This window comes from Penicillium pulvis (assembly GCF_028828015.1).
Source record: "Penicillium pulvis strain IBT 33274 chromosome Unknown contig_12_segment0_segment0, whole genome shotgun sequence".
Taxonomy (NCBI): domain Eukaryota; kingdom Fungi; phylum Ascomycota; class Eurotiomycetes; order Eurotiales; family Aspergillaceae; genus Penicillium; species Penicillium pulvis.
In genome coordinates, this window is record NW_026643072.1 from 1043345 (window position 1) to 1058463 (window position 15119).

Below are 15119 nucleotides of genomic sequence, written 5' to 3' on the forward strand. Positions count from 1 at the left end.
TCAACAGAGTCAAGTCAGAGCGAGCAAACGAGCTCGGCACAGACAACACAATCAGCTGGACAAAGTACGGTCACTGTATCAGCCTCAACGGTGGTAGTGTCAGGTTCAACAGAGACACTATCCGCCACCCAAGGAACGACCTCGGAATCTGGCTCAACCTTAACAGTCCCTAGTTCAACATTGATCGTCTCCGGTTCGACAGTGATAGTACCCGGTTCAACAATAATTGAATCAGCCACTTCACCCTCCGGCTCAATAGTGACAAACCCCAGTTCCACAGAAATAATATCCGGCTCGACAGTGATAGTACCAGGTTCAACAATAACTGAATCAGTCACTTCATCCTCTGGCTCAATAGTGACAAGCCCCAGTTCCACAGAAATAATATCCGGTTCGACAGTTATCATCCCCGGCACTACATACACTGAATCTGGCTCCCCAGATACAGCCTCACAATCTAAGTCAACAGTCACCTTACCGAGCTCAACGTTGATCATCTCTGGTTCTACTGTGGTTGTCCCGGCCACCACGTACACAGAATCCGGCTCGAATTCCAATTCTATATCCGGTTCAACGGTCACGTTGCCCAGCTCAACAGCTATTATCTCCGGATCAACTACAATTGTCCCCGGGGCTACGGTCGTCGAGTCTGGAACGCAAATAATAGGTACCATTTCGAGTACAGGTTCGGTCGTCGGAAGCCGGACTAGTTCATCGATCTCTTCTACTTCAAGTGTTCACAACAGTGCCGCAATGCGGACTCGGGATGTTCCTCGAGTAGGTTTGCTGGGTCTCTTGTTCACGTTCACAATGTCACTCCTTTACGTGGTTTGATGTTTAAATCATGGGTGAATGTGTGCAATGCATGAAATGGATAATATTAATACGATGATAAGAGGGACTTGTTTGAAGGGAGAGTAATAATACATCATATTCTATCATCACAACAGACACTAGGCAGATACCACCACACCCATCAGGGATAGAGTTATCCAAAATAAATGTAAAACAAATGGTAATTTGACAGGAGTATGAGATATCAAAAAATAAGAACAGCAAAAATAGAACCGACGGCTGCTGGATTCGAACCAGCGCCTCCGAAGAGAATTGATAACACGAAGATTCGAGTCAATCGCCTTAGACCACTCGGCCAAACCGCCTGTTGATGATGACTAAAGATGAACATGATATGTAACCTCAGCTTGTGTATACCGAAAGAACCAAAAACTAATCACGACGGCTGCTGGATTTGAACCAGCGCCTCCGAAGAGAATTGATAACACAAAGGTTCGAGTCAATCGCCTTAGACCACTCGGCCAAACCGCCTAGATGTGATGACTAAGAAAATCAAAAAATGACGTAAAGCATGAACTATTTTCCGAAAATTGAAAGTCCAAAAAAAGAACCGACGGCTGCTGGATTCGAACCAGCGCCTCCGAAGAGAATTGATAACAAGAATATTCGAGTCAATCGCCTTAGACCACTCGGCCAAACCGCCTATTTGTGAATAACTCATGCAGATTTGACATTATAGCTAGCAAGCCGTAGCTTGGTACCTGGCTCTTTGTGTATACTCTATAATGTAGTCGGAGATCGCATTAGGGCTATTTGTACCGTTATTCGCAATCACTCAACCCCAACGATTGAGGTATTGAGGCATTGAGGCTTTTCTAAAGTTCAGGCGTTGCCATTGGAAATTTATGGATACTAGTAAATGTATATGTTTGAGATCACCCCTATACTCCAATGTTGGTACTTATCGCTGGAGGTACTAACCCATTGAACCATGGATGAGTATACTGGACAATGCTCAATGCGATAAGACTCACAAGAAAGAATGCAGGCAACTAGGTGATTTAACAACAAGCTTTCAGGGATAGAGGGAACGTTTTCAGCTTGATAATTGGTCCTTTTGCTTCAAAGTAAGCAATGGTTTGACTCGTCAATCATTCGCTGGATCTCACTCACCCTCTCTCTTGGGATGACAGAGGCCCTGTCAGGCTTTCTTGGCATATCTTTGTTTCTGTCTCTTCTTATGACTTGTATCTCTCTCCTTTGCATCTTCGCTTCCATTTGGTAAAACTTCGGTTCCTGTTTGTAAACCTCCATCTCCTCGCTGTCAACCTGTGTCATTTTCATTGATGATTGCGTCGCTGGCCGTAGAAATCCCTATATTGGTCCGCTTCCAAAGTATATCCATATGTTCCTGGTCTTGAGCCACACATCTCACTACGTTGAGCTCGTCTTAAATTTCCTTGATCTGGTATAAAATATTTATCTCATGGTGAATATCTTCAAAGCGATATTTATCACCTTGTCTGCTCAGTGTTGGCCACCAATTTCCCAATCAAGTCCAGGCCATTTCAATTATCTTGCCCTCTTTGGGGTTGTGATCATTCTTTTGATCCGTTGTCCATCGCTCGTCTGTCTTGCTTCGTTGCTTTACTCTTGTCAGATTTGGGTTGCTTTTCAGCCTTGCTGTTCCGTTGTGCCTGTAATCATTAAATTTGGATTATATCAGGTCAGATGAGAGTAATCACATGACGACCAAGCACAACAGATACCGTCATAACGAGTCCATAGCCAAAGTTGATCGACCGTCAGAAACTTAGTTGGCGCTACCTGGCTGGAGGTTTCGTTCTGTCCGACTCCGCTGAAGTGTCGTCTAGGCCAGTCGAGTGTTGTCTCTGTTTTCTTGTGTCGGTGAGGGACACATAATTGTATTGGTCAAACGTGAGTGACTCATGGGTAGCTTTCCGTATATCAAATGTTCTTATGTTTCGCATTTGACTATCATTGGGAACCAGTGAGCTCGTCTCATTGGCAGATTAACCACTTGCTTTATGGGAGTCATAGAAGGGGGTCACCCAGGGGGTTCTGAATTGCTGCTTTCCCGTCAATTATCCTCTCGCACTGATTGATCGCTCGGCCCCAGAATACATAGGCATAAACGGTCGAATCGCTAATGTATCTCCCCTTACATATTACTTCAAGAGACCATTATATGTATCGCCTTGAAGAGTGCACAACAACCTTCGAAGCATATCTATAAAGGTAAAGAATCAGATGAAGAATGATAAAAGGTCTGTAGTCTGACATCAAATTGTCTATAGTGCAGGTACCTATCCCCAAACATCGGCATAACCAGCTCCATTGCAGTGTCCAAATGGAAAGTAAAAGTTAAAAAAACAAGACCAAGCACAATATTTACAATCCTGTTCAATTCCCATGACAAAGTATAAAGGTGTAAATGATGACAGTACCGCTAAACCAAGGAAAACGCCAGGTCAGAAAGAAGCACAAATAGAAATTGCTTTTCCCAGTTGGTCTTTTTTCGAGTCATGAAGATCCATAACATGAGATGCTGTTCTTCTAGAAAAGGTTGTATAGGTGTTTTTGGGAGATTGATGAGACAAGAGGTGGAAGTCGAAGATATGGATGGAGGTGTCGAAGGTTGCCGAGATATAAGAACAGGATGATTATGTTGGAAAGAAACAGAAAGCCCCAGGCTTTGATGAAGAAAGGCAGAAACGCTCAGAGGGATATCGAACAAATGCGAAAAAGAAAAGGCTGGAAGAGATGCGGAGGTCGTGGAAGAGGCGATAGGCTGCATTTAGCTATCTTCTGTCTTCTCGTTGACAGGTCTCAGCTTAGCCGGCGGTTCAGTGGATGGCTGAATGTCGGATTCGTGGTGCTCGGCGGCTTGGCGGGGAGTGGGTGGCACCTTGATTTCCTGGATAGCCTCCACCTCACTGCCGCCCCGACTACTCTGGCTGATCTGGCCATTCGGGGGCTGGCCTTCAATCATCATATCGCTGTGCTCGCCAATACCGTAGCGTTCCGCAGCGGGAATATGGTGGCCATCTTCAAGCTGGTCCTTTTGCTGGGGAGTCCAAGCAAGGTAGTCACGGCGGACCTCGACGTAGTCGTATGCGAACTCGCCCAGCTGGTCGTCGTCCATACCGAGCAGCTCAGCCTCCTCGGAGGCGCGGAGGTTGAGACCAGGGATGGCGTTGATGGCGAGAGCGATCAGGGCGGACATGACGAACGAGTAGCTGGCGGTAGCGACAATGTAGGCGATTTGAATGTAAAGCTGCTTGTAATTGTGAATCACCCAGCCACCGACTCCGGTGCCAGTGTTGACACCGTCGAGACCGACGATCGAATCATCACCGAAGAAGGCATTGAAAATAAGACCGACAATACCAGCGATACCATGCTCAGCCAACACATCCATAGAGTCGTCGATGCGGATCCAGAACTTGATCTTAGTCGAGTAATTGCAAACAATGCCGGTCACGATGCCCAGAGCCACGCTAGCCCAGGGGGAGATGAAGCCAGATGCCGGAGTGGCAGCCACGAGTCCCGAGATGGTACCGGAACACCAGCCTACCATCGACCACTTACGAGCAAGGCGCCAATCGAGCAGGACCCAGGTGATGGCTCCGAACGCCGCAGTCAGGTTGGTGTTCCAGGAGGCCATAGTGGCACGAAGATTGGCACCAAAGGCCGAGCCTCCGTTGAATCCAAGCCAGCCGAACCAGAGAAAGACGGTACCGAGAAGGATAAGCGAGACGTTGTGAGGACGGAAGTTGAGCATCATGCGTTCTTGCCGACGACCGAGAACCATGGAGTAGGCCAGAGCAGTAAAACCGGATCCGATTTCCACGGGACCACCACCGGCGTAGTCCATCACACCGTACTTGTAAGCCCAACCGTTGACATTCCAGGCCCAGCAGGCCAATGGACAGTAAACAATGGTAGCCCAGACAAAAGTAAACACCATGGCGGGAAGAAGCCGACCGCGCTCAGCCACAGCTCCCATAACGATAGCAGCAGTCACTGCGCAGAATTGCATCTGGAAGGAATGTAAATAAGGGATTGACTCGGTTTTGACTGATATAAAATCGTACCTGATAGAAAGCATATAGAAGATCGGGAATAAGTGGAGAACCCGGACTCGGCGCCGCCAGGGTCTTCATTAAGCCGAAATTGCGCAGGTTGCCGATATAACCATTGGTCGCGGTCTGGGAGAAGGCAAGAGAGTAGCCCCAGAAGTACCATTGGAATGTGATGACAGACATGGAAGCCATACAGGCCCAGATCATACTCAGGGCAGACTTTCGGCGAGCCAAGCCCGAGTACAGGAAACCCAGACCAGGCACCATAACCATCACCATGGCAGAAGCCACGATGATGTAGGCCTGATCACCAGATTGAAACCATTTGTTCACGTTCTCGGTGCCTATAACGGAAACCAGTGTGAGGGACTGTGATCCAAAGAGTCCAAAAATTGGATTGGTTACATACGAGAGTTACCACCGAGAGCTTCATTGGTGGTTAACGAAGAGTAATCGGAGGGAGCACCAGTCCAGTTGTAAGACGCATAATCCGGGGAGTACGGATATTTCCCACTGAAGGTCGACATAATGTGAGGCTCGAACTCCGAAGAGCTCGTCGACTAGGAAATTAAGGTGAAGAGCGTGTCTAGTCGAGTGGTGTGGGTGTTGAAAGGGAGAAGGAAAATTCGATGCAAGTACCGCAAGCTAAAGAAATGGCGAAAAGCTGCAGGCACGAGGTTGTGGAGAGGAGAAAAGTCGCCACGGGGGAGAGGCGCGAGGAATATAAACGAATTCTGGAAACTGGAACCGTTGCGGAGTCCCAGAGCGATAAGTTGGATCGACGGGCCCACCAGGGCCTGAAATCGGAACAAGGCGTCGCGAGGCAATTGTGAGGTCCAGATAACTGGAAAAAGGCAAAAGACCCAATTTGAAGGGGCTAATTGATTAGTCCGAGGAGATTAAAGCAAAAACCCGGGGGAGGCGCGGTTAAGTGGAATAATGACAGAAGAAATGGGAAGGTAGTTGTGGTGAAAAATGATTATGACAACAGTAATGGGATAATCGGGATCATCCACTGCGCCCCAATCACCGATAACCTTTATATACTGCAGTACAGGGACCAAGTAAAAATGTAAATAAAATTGTAAAAAATATTCCAAGTTCAATAATTTGTTCAATTGTAGGGGGATTATACACACTAACAAAGAAAGAGAAAACAGAAGGAATTTTGGTCAATTCGCATCATCATGAAATCCTCCCGGTGCATGCTACCGGACCAGAAGAGGTCCAGTGGCGGGAATAACTTTTTTTCCCAGTTTGCTTTTTTCCTTGGTCCCAATCGAATTTTAGTTCTTGGCTCCAATGAAACAAAGTCCGCGCTCTACCCAATCGATCCCCGGTGGGAACCCTCATACCGGTTCGTCAGTGATGTATCTCCGGGGAAGTCATCCTGGGGTGAAAATTGGGGGAAAAGAATCCCAATCCTTCTTCCTGGTGCCTCTAGCTCTCTATATAGTATTTGAGTAAAGTATAGCTCCAAAAATGGCTGTATCGTCCCTTCCTCTTCAACCAGATAAGCTTATCAGAGGCTCATACATTCGGCGAACTCCAACGCAGTTCCGAAGAGATGCATGTACTCTTATCTCTAACATTCTCCATTCGCGGGCCAATCCACTATCCGTGGCGAACAATTGGACAGCCGAGTCGATGTTATCTGCGCTCTTATTGGATACAGATAAACACTTGCCACCGGCCGCTAAGTGGGTCACTCCGCTGCGCCAAGCCTCGACGCTTTCAGTCTAGTGCTGAGATATTGCTGTTCGTTACCATTGGCTCCTGATAAGCTCACGATTTGCCGCTCCGGCAGAACCCGACTCTCGGGATATGCAGGAAAGTCTGTCTTGCCCCGATCTTCGGGATCGCACCGAAGCGGTTGAACGTTTGAAATTTGAGCTATTGAAATCGGATTCAGGGATCGTGAATATTCAAGGTGTTGTGCTTGGAATTTGTATTCCGCTTAATGTAGTGTGATGAATAACTCACTGAATATTGCTTGCGTCCATTCATGGCACATGAAATGGTCATCGATCGGCCCGCGTGGGACCTTAAAAAAAGGGTCCGGACCTTATCAGCGCTATACTCCGATCCCGGTGACTACATTCAACTAGTCATATTCTAATCTTGGGTCCAAGACACTCAATGCTGAAGATGAAGCCCCCCTCGAAAGAAACATGCGACTATATGGTCCTTGCTTTGGTTTAAAAACAAATCAAAATCTTCTGGCTTTCATAGATAATTGAGCTTCTTGATAGACTCGGATCGTATATCGTTAATGCCAATACTAGTACATGGCATCAGAATGCCCTCCAGTTTAACAATTCTGCACTTTTGGTCTTATAAGACAAAAGAGGATACATTGCCCCGCTATGATCTCAAGCTGCATCATCTGATCACAACTAATATAGAGCCCGTCGTGGGTCAACGCATCCTGGGGCTAAGAGAACCTTTAGGCTCGACCCCCTCGACTAACGGGGAGTGTGATGACTTTCCTTATCAGTTTTCTGCCTTTTTGAGGTGGATACTACCGGTGCCGGGGTATCTGGGGTGCATGGGTCTAGATGTATGGATATATTTACTGGGAATGAGGCTCAGCGTGGGTTCAAGGCATCTCAAATACCCCTGCCACGTGCCAATCATTTTGTGTACAGCATAGCTCCATGCTACCTATTGATTGGTCTTCTTGTCTTTCGACTGTTCCATTGACAGTAAATAGCTATGTGACTTGTGCCTAGTAGCACAATGACTGGTGGACCTGTAGAGCAATTGGTCATGTACATCCCAGCAGATAATGCTTCTGGCAGACCACAAGGTACTTGGTATATTACATCCACATTGTTGCACTTGAGTACTTTTCCTGTCTCTGTTGAGTTCCGTTGATAATTTGTAATTGGATGTTTATCGAGAATCTACATCCATGGGTATGGCTAGGGTCCACGGGTTGTTGACACTTTTGAATATTGTGTTGAAGCCTTCAGCCCTGGAGGTATGCTAAATATATTTTGGAGCCGATATGCAATGAGAATCTGTAGCTCCAAGGTCAGTCATATTCCACGAACTGCCCAACCTGAGAAAGCCTTCACCAATCCTCTCCGATTTAGACCGAACTAATAACTAGAAATTGCCCACGGAGTTAAATGATGAAATCTACAGTAGCCAAACAAGTTGGAAAGTTGCCACCTGGTTGCCACCCCGATCGCGCAGTGGCGAGGCGGATTACATAGCAAGCACTCTTGGGAAAAAATCCGACAGCCGAGTCCCCACTCTTATAGCCAAGCTTGGCTCTCTTTTCAACAAGGCCGGCTGGCCCAATGGCAAGGCGCTTGACTACGAATCAAGAGATTGCAGGTTCGACCCCTGCGTCGGTCAAACTTTTTTGGTGACTTTTGTATCAATTTTTGATACACTAAAGCAAGAGGACAGACAGACAATATTTTTTGTCATCAGAACTTGGTCGCAAATTGAGTTAAAGTTTTTTTATCGCAAAAAACTGAGCTGATGATTCTCACCATTGGGCACTTTTATCTGTCATGCTGTGTTGAGATTGACCCAGCATGAAGGAGGGAAAAAGCATTACGAATTTGATAATAAGCTTATCTTGGTAAAGAACCACAGACATTACCTTGCTGCACTACACCGCATACGGAGAATACAGCCTTGGAGGCCAGGAAATACGATTTTGTAGGATCAAATCGGAACAAACATGAATATCATTAGATTTACAGGCCCGTCTGTCGAGGTATACGAGCCAACAACATGCGTCTCTCCCCAACTCTATTATGTATAGGGACTTCATCCCATCCAATTGTTACACACCCGTTCTGGGATTCCAACTCAAACACAGTGCAACAAACCACCCAAAAAACCAAGAGTCATATCAGACGTTGAGGCTATACCCGGCGCCGAGGCCACCCCGACGACGGAGCGCGTGATAATACTTACGGCCTTCATCGACCCAGAATACAGTGCTCGCCAGACAAACAAGCTTTACCAAGGATCCAAAACTGAGAGGCTCAGTTTGGAAGATGCGTTGCAGGAAGGGAAGGTAGATGACACAGGCTTGACCAGCCAATGAGCCGAGGACAGCATAGTTGAACATCTTGTTTCCGAATAGCTCGATTTCGCCTCGGAGCACAGATTTGCCTTCGCTGCGACAAGTAAGGGCGTTGAACATGTCGAAGAGAACAAAGCAGGTGAATGTCATGGTAGTGTCGTGGGCGGTGACCACGCCGGACCGGGTGCCAAGTGGCTGGCCGTCAGTCGCATCCCCCATTTCATGGATGTAGATGGAGAGAGTGCCCAGCATAATTACCATGGCAGAAGTAAGGACGCGCTGGATGAGGGGTTTTGTCAACACCCGCGCGGTCTTCGGTCGTGGAGGCCGGTTCATGATCATGGGATCAACAGGCTCGACACCAAGAGACTGGGCCGGTGGGCCATCCATCAGAATGTCTAAAATAACAGTTAGAGAGAGAAAACAGTAAGAAGCGGAGAAAGGGACACCCACTAATCCACAAGATCTGCATGGCATTCAATGGATTCTTGAAACCGAGGGTCGTGCTGAGCAATACGAGACTTAGCGCAGCTACACTGGTGCTGAGCTGGAAAGTAATGAAGTTTTGAATATTATAAAAGATTCCTTTGCCTTGTTCAATGGCTCGAAGGATAGTCGAAAAGTCATCATCCGTCAAAATCATGTCTGCTGCCTCTTTGGCAACGTCGGTGCCAAGTAGACCCATTGAAATGCCAATATCGGCCTTCTTCAGAGCAGGAGCGTCATTGACACCGTCGCCAGTCATGGCAACTACATCTCCACGGGACTGCAGTGCACGGACAATCTTCATCTTGTGGTCTGGACTGGTGCGGGCAAAAATAGATGTGTTGGAGATAGCCTGAGCGAGCTGCGCAGTTGTCATGTGGTCCAGTTCATCACCACGCATAACTGATCGTGATCCGGCAGATTCATTGATTGGCATTCCCAGTTTCTTTGCAATGGCCACGGCTGTTGTCTCAGCGTCACCTGTAATCATAATGACTCGAACTCCACCAGCCATTAGACGTCGGATAGACTTGTGCACATCCTTGCGAGGTGGATCGTTCATTCCAACCAAACCTGCAAACACCAGTCCGTTATACCGATCATCGTCGTCCTTCGGGCTACTGGACTTGGAAACAGGGGTGCTAGACCGGCTGCCAAATCCCTTCACACCCCGTGATTCGCCTCGTGCGGTACCGCTGGCGAAGGCAAGAACTCGAAGACCCTCTGATGCCATGGACTCTGCCGCATCTCGGATGATTTTGCGTCGAGGCTCGTCCAAAATGACCTCTCGGCCATCCTTGGTCAGATATGTATCCGAGCGGGCCAGAACTTGCTCAAGAGCGCCTTTGATATAAGCCACATTAGACCCCCCATTGGATTCCCCAGGAGCCCCGCTACCAATGATGACACCCATCCACTTTCGTTCGGAACTGAATGGGGTTTCAGACACACGAGCGCTTATCCGTTCACGGACATCATCTTCTCCTAGATTATCTAACAGATCCAGAATAGCGACATCGGTAGGCTGACCAACCCATCGACTCTTGACAGCACTCGAGTCCCGGTCAACGGTTGAGGACAAGACTGCCGCGGAAGAGGCGCTAGCTGGGGAGTTTGCGTGAGTGCGCGAGAGACGAGCATTGTTCGCAATGTTTCCAACCCTAAGGATAGTGCGTGCTGCTGGTCCAGGTGTAAGTGTTGAAGCACTGTCCCGCTGAACCTCGAATGCTTCATCGCAATCAAAATGCCACATCTTGGTAACAGTCATATGGTTCATCGTGAGAGTTCCAGTCTTATCACTGCAAACGACATTGACGGAGCCAAGAGTTTCCACACTGGGGAGTCTGCGCATGATAGCACCCCTCTTGGCCATGCGAAGGACACCCAAGGCAAGTGTAACGGTCACAATGATAGGCAAACCTTCTGGAATGGCCGCAACAGCAAGCGAGACGCCAATTGTAAACATTTCCAACAACTTGCGGCCCTGCAACAAGCCAATGACCACGATCAGACCGATCACTCCAAACGAAATATAACTTAATTCCTGACCCAACCGATCCATCGATAATTGTAACGGAGTCCGGGGACTTTCGATCTCTTGAAGAGAGGCTGAGATACTTCCAAACTCCGTCTTCGCACCGGTTGAGATCACAATCCCTTGACCGTATCCCGAGCGAACCAGAGTGCCCATGAACGCAATGTTATGCTGCTCATTAAGACGGACATCTGCACCGACAGCACCACTGGCCGGAGCATCGTAAAAAGGCGACCGAGGGGGGATTGACATTCTTCAGAGCTTGTACTGCACCACCGGGCGCGACGCGAAGGGCCGCGGTATACTTCACAACTGGCTCGTTCTCACCAGTCAAGTTCGATTCGTCAATCGTGAGATCCGTTGCGGCAGTGATCCGAATATCTGCAGGAATACGATCGCCAGTTGAGAAGAGAACCAAGTCTCCAGGCACTAGTTCACTTGCAGGGACGGTAGATGATGCTTTAATGGCGGCAGATGCGGCGCCCGGGCTCTTACTCCTGAGCTCTTCAGCTTCCTCTCGGGGCCCAGGCGATGACTGAGTAGCATTGTTGATAGCGGTACTGATTGGTGGGATATCACGAATAAGATGAGCGAAGTGTGGGACAAGGCGACTTAACGCCTCCAACGACTTTTCCGATCGATATTCCTGAATGAAGCCGACCGTGACCACAATTGTGACTGCCAAGGTAATACTGACAGCATCATCATAGTTACCCATGATGAATGAGACACCTGCAGAGGCCAGTAGAAGGAGAATTAGGGTTTCTTTGAATTGTTTGAGGAACCGCAGCCACAGGGGCTCAGGTTCTTCGTGTGGAAGCTCGTTGGGGCCATCGCGGGCAAGACGGATTTCTGCTTCAGCAGGCGTCAAGCCATGCAGGAGTGATGTATGTAAACGTTCAGCAGTCTCATGAGTTTCGAGCCATGAGTATGTGGAGGTTGAAGTCTATCGCAAGGAAGTCGAAAGTTAGCGGTGTGACGCCCCCGACCAACAGCCAACCGCAACAACTGCTGTTGCAATGGCATATTCTTTCTTTTCCACTTACCGATGACGGAGCATCGGGCCGTCCACCTAATGGGTTGGTGGAGGAGGGACGCGGTGAATCGGAGGTTTGTGCATTATGCAGCGGCAACGCGGGTGTCGCGGACCTTGACATCTCTCATGCTTTTGCCAAAGAGATTGGGAAATAAAGCCCGATGTAAATGAAAAGAAAACCGTTATATGTGTCGTTAACCACTGTTCATCCCGCCTAGATTGGAATTGTTGGGGGGCAGCGCAATCACGTTCGGGAGGAGATGCGATCTGGCAGCAGCTTCAAACGGGGGTGTTCCAGACTGGCGATGGAACCCGATGGGGACTTGGGGACCGCGTAAGATCGACAATTTCAAAGACCAATCACCCCCGGAGAACCCCAGGAGATCAAAAAGAAAAAGAGAAATAAGGGGACAAGAAAGCAAAAGAAACAAATCAGATCTCTAAAATTCGCATTGGAGACTCACACAAGCGTCGAAAGCGGTTGGAAACAGCCAAGTCCCATGATGATGCTTTACCTAGTTGGGACTAGACCGGTAAAGCCGGAGAAATAGTTGATCCGAATGCCTGCATCTGGTCTAGCGTCAAACGGATGATTGCAGCCAATCAGATCAAGCCCCAGCCCCCTCGATTCCTGCCTGATTATATCAGCATAACTTGCTCTTGCCCGAATTCCCACGCGCATCCCTCGTTCCTCTTGGTTTCTCAGCCAACTAGTCCCTCGCGCTCGGTGCAAACGACGTGACTTTTAACGCGACGTGCTCCTCAATCTGTATCTTTACCTGCCGTCCTTCCACAACATCCTTTTTTTGTGAAAACGCGATCTGTCATAAAGCCCGGGCTTGAGTATTTTGTTTTCCCGGCCTCTTCACGCGCGTCACTTCCTGCTACGCCTCACCCCGCGCCGGGCGGGTTTCATCTCTCCACATCGTTGGGATTCCCACTTGTCCTTGTACAGTGTTACTTAACGATAGATTGCCGCTATGTTCTATTCAGAGACTCTCCTATCCAAAACGGGCCCGCTGGCCCGCGTGTGGCTGTCCGCCAACATCGAGCGCAAACTGTCCAAGTCGCACATCCTTCAGTCTGACATTGAAAGCAGTGTCAATGCAATTGTTGATCAGGGCCAAGCGCCCATGGCCTTGCGACTGAGCGGTCAGCTGTTGCTTGGTGTTGTGCGTATTTACAGCCGTAAAGCGCGCTATCTTTTGGATGATTGTAATGAAGCCTTGATGAAGATCAAAATGGTATGTTCTCAGTTCAGCAGTCAAATATGTCGCGTTTGCTAAACGGAAATGGAACAGGCTTTCCGACTCACAAACAACAATGACTTGACAACAACAGTGGTGGCACCAGGTGGCATCACCCTGCCTGATGTGCTGACCGAATCTGATCTGTTCACCAACCTGGATACATCTCTTCTTTTCCCCCAGAACCTAGACCTGGAGCCTGCAGGCAAACAGCCTGGCTCATTGGACTTTGGTAGCCAACTACTTGGAGATAGCAGTTTCCGCCGATCCATGTCCCAGGAGCCTCTCCGTCTTGAAGACCCCTCGTTGGTTGACCTGGACTTTGGTGAGCCTTTCGGAAACGACACGACTATGGAAATTGGTCGAGATGCACCTGCACCTCGACCTATGGAAGAGGACCTTCACAGTGACTCTGGAAAGCTCATTGACAATGATGACCTGGCCCTCGACATTGGCGATGATGGTGCTCCGTTGGATAACATGGATATTGATAATGACGACCACATGAATGATATTATGGATGCCCCGATGGACTTTGGAGGCGAGGATGACTTTGGGGGTCAGACCCCGCGCGCCAATGGCGACCGATTCAACCGTGATACCGAAAGCCCTTTGTCTGACGCAGGATCCGTTCAAATGCATCAACTTGAAGAGGAATACAACCGTGACATCTCTGCCACACCCGAAGTTACTGCAGCTCAGCACGCCCAGCGTGCCAAGCGTCAGAAGGTCCAGAATCTCATTCCCGCAGACATACAACCGCATTTCTCTAATAGCCAGGTTAAGGAGCAGCAAGCCGATCGCTCTGCCATCCTAAAGCCCGCCTCTTTCCTGCCTCGTGACCCTGTTCTTCTCACACTTATGACCCGCCAACAGAACGGCGATTTCGTATCCAGCATCTTTGGCGAGGATCGTGGTCGTGGGTGGGCTCCTGAGCTGCGTGGGTTGTTGTCTCTAGACTCGGTGAAGAAGGCTGGCGAGCTGAAGAGAAAGCGTGACAGTGGTATCTCTGATATGGATGTGGCAGCTGCTGATGTTCCTGAGTTGGAACTCGGTGACGATGAAGCTATTGTTGCCCTTGACGAGGGCATTGGTCTCGATACAACTCTCAACCAGCGGTCTGAAATTGACTTCCCTGGAGATGAAGCCCAGGATCTGCACCTCAGTGAGGATGAAGGGATGGATGCGCCTCTGGATGAAATGGAAGACACCATTCGCCCCGTGGACAACGAGCCTGTATCTATTGGTACAAAGCATGCTGTTCACATTCTGCGCGAGCAGCTGGGTGACCACGCTTCTTCTCAGAAGAAGAATGTCTTGTTCCAAGATCTGCTTCCCGAGCAGCGCTCTAGTAAGGCCGACGCGACGAGAATGTTCTTCGAAGTCTTGGTATTAGCCACCAAGGATGCTGTCAAGGTCGACCAGTCCTCTAAGTCGATTGGTGCTCCTCTCAAAATCGGTGGCAAGCAGGCGCTGTGGGGCTCATGGGCCGAGGAGAACGCTGCTGGTGCTGCCAGCCAGCTGAGCCAGGTTCTGTAGAGGGTAAATCTTCCATACTGAAACCGAAGAAAAGTTTGGGATACCCTGGCGCTTTTATTTTTACATTCATGTACAGCTGAGTTACGGTCTATGGGTTGCTGGAAGATCCGATAATTATTTTGAAGATCGTATCCTTTTTGGATGCTTGTCTGGAGTTTGGGCTTGGGTTGGAGAACGGTGCTTGGGCGATTGCTGTTTGATGGTGTCTTTCCTGTTGGTTTCTTCTTCTGTTGAAGCGTTTCGCTGAACGGGTTTACCGTAGTGTTAGCAACATAGTTAATTGAACATACCATGTGCAACTTGATATCTAAGGCCTTCTGTAGAA

General features: G+C 48.7%; 4 protein-coding genes across 4 annotated transcripts; 1 reads left to right on the plus strand and 3 right to left on the minus strand.

Annotated features, from left to right (window-relative positions):
- Positions 1–14: 14 nt before the first annotated feature.
- Positions 15–674, minus strand: N7503_001614 (uncharacterized protein; the record flags this gene model as incomplete). The annotated part of the gene is made up of 1 exon (XM_057061161.1): positions 15–674. The coding sequence occupies one exon, from the start codon at positions 672–674 to the stop codon at positions 15–17; it is 660 nt and encodes a 219-aa protein (XP_056925123.1).
- Positions 675–3613: 2939 nt separating this feature from the next.
- N7503_001615 (ammonium transporter) lies at positions 3614–5428 on the minus strand (the record flags this gene model as incomplete). The annotated part of the gene is made up of 3 exons (XM_057061162.1): positions 3614–4858; positions 4914–5245; positions 5311–5428. The coding sequence occupies 3 exons, from the start codon at positions 5426–5428 to the stop codon at positions 3614–3616; spliced, it is 1695 nt and encodes a 564-aa protein (XP_056925124.1).
- A 3347-nt stretch (positions 5429–8775) lies between these two features.
- On the minus strand, positions 8776–12240 carry pmr1 (Ca(2+)/Mn(2+)-transporting P-type ATPase PMR1; the record flags this gene model as incomplete). Its single annotated transcript, XM_057061163.1, has 4 exons — positions 12019–12240; positions 11278–11918; positions 9406–11225; positions 8776–9350 (listed from the first exon to the last, which is right to left on the minus strand). Exons 1-4 carry the CDS (start codon positions 12127–12129, stop codon positions 8776–8778), a joined length of 3147 nt encoding a protein of 1048 aa, XP_056925125.1. The 5' UTR covers positions 12130–12240.
- Positions 12241–12988: 748 nt separating this feature from the next.
- N7503_001617 (kleisin alpha) lies at positions 12989–14794 on the plus strand (the record flags this gene model as incomplete). Its single annotated transcript, XM_057061164.1, has 2 exons — positions 12989–13252; positions 13310–14794. 2 exons carry the CDS (start codon positions 12989–12991, stop codon positions 14792–14794), a joined length of 1749 nt encoding a protein of 582 aa, XP_056925126.1.
- Positions 14795–15119: the final 325 nt, after the last annotated feature.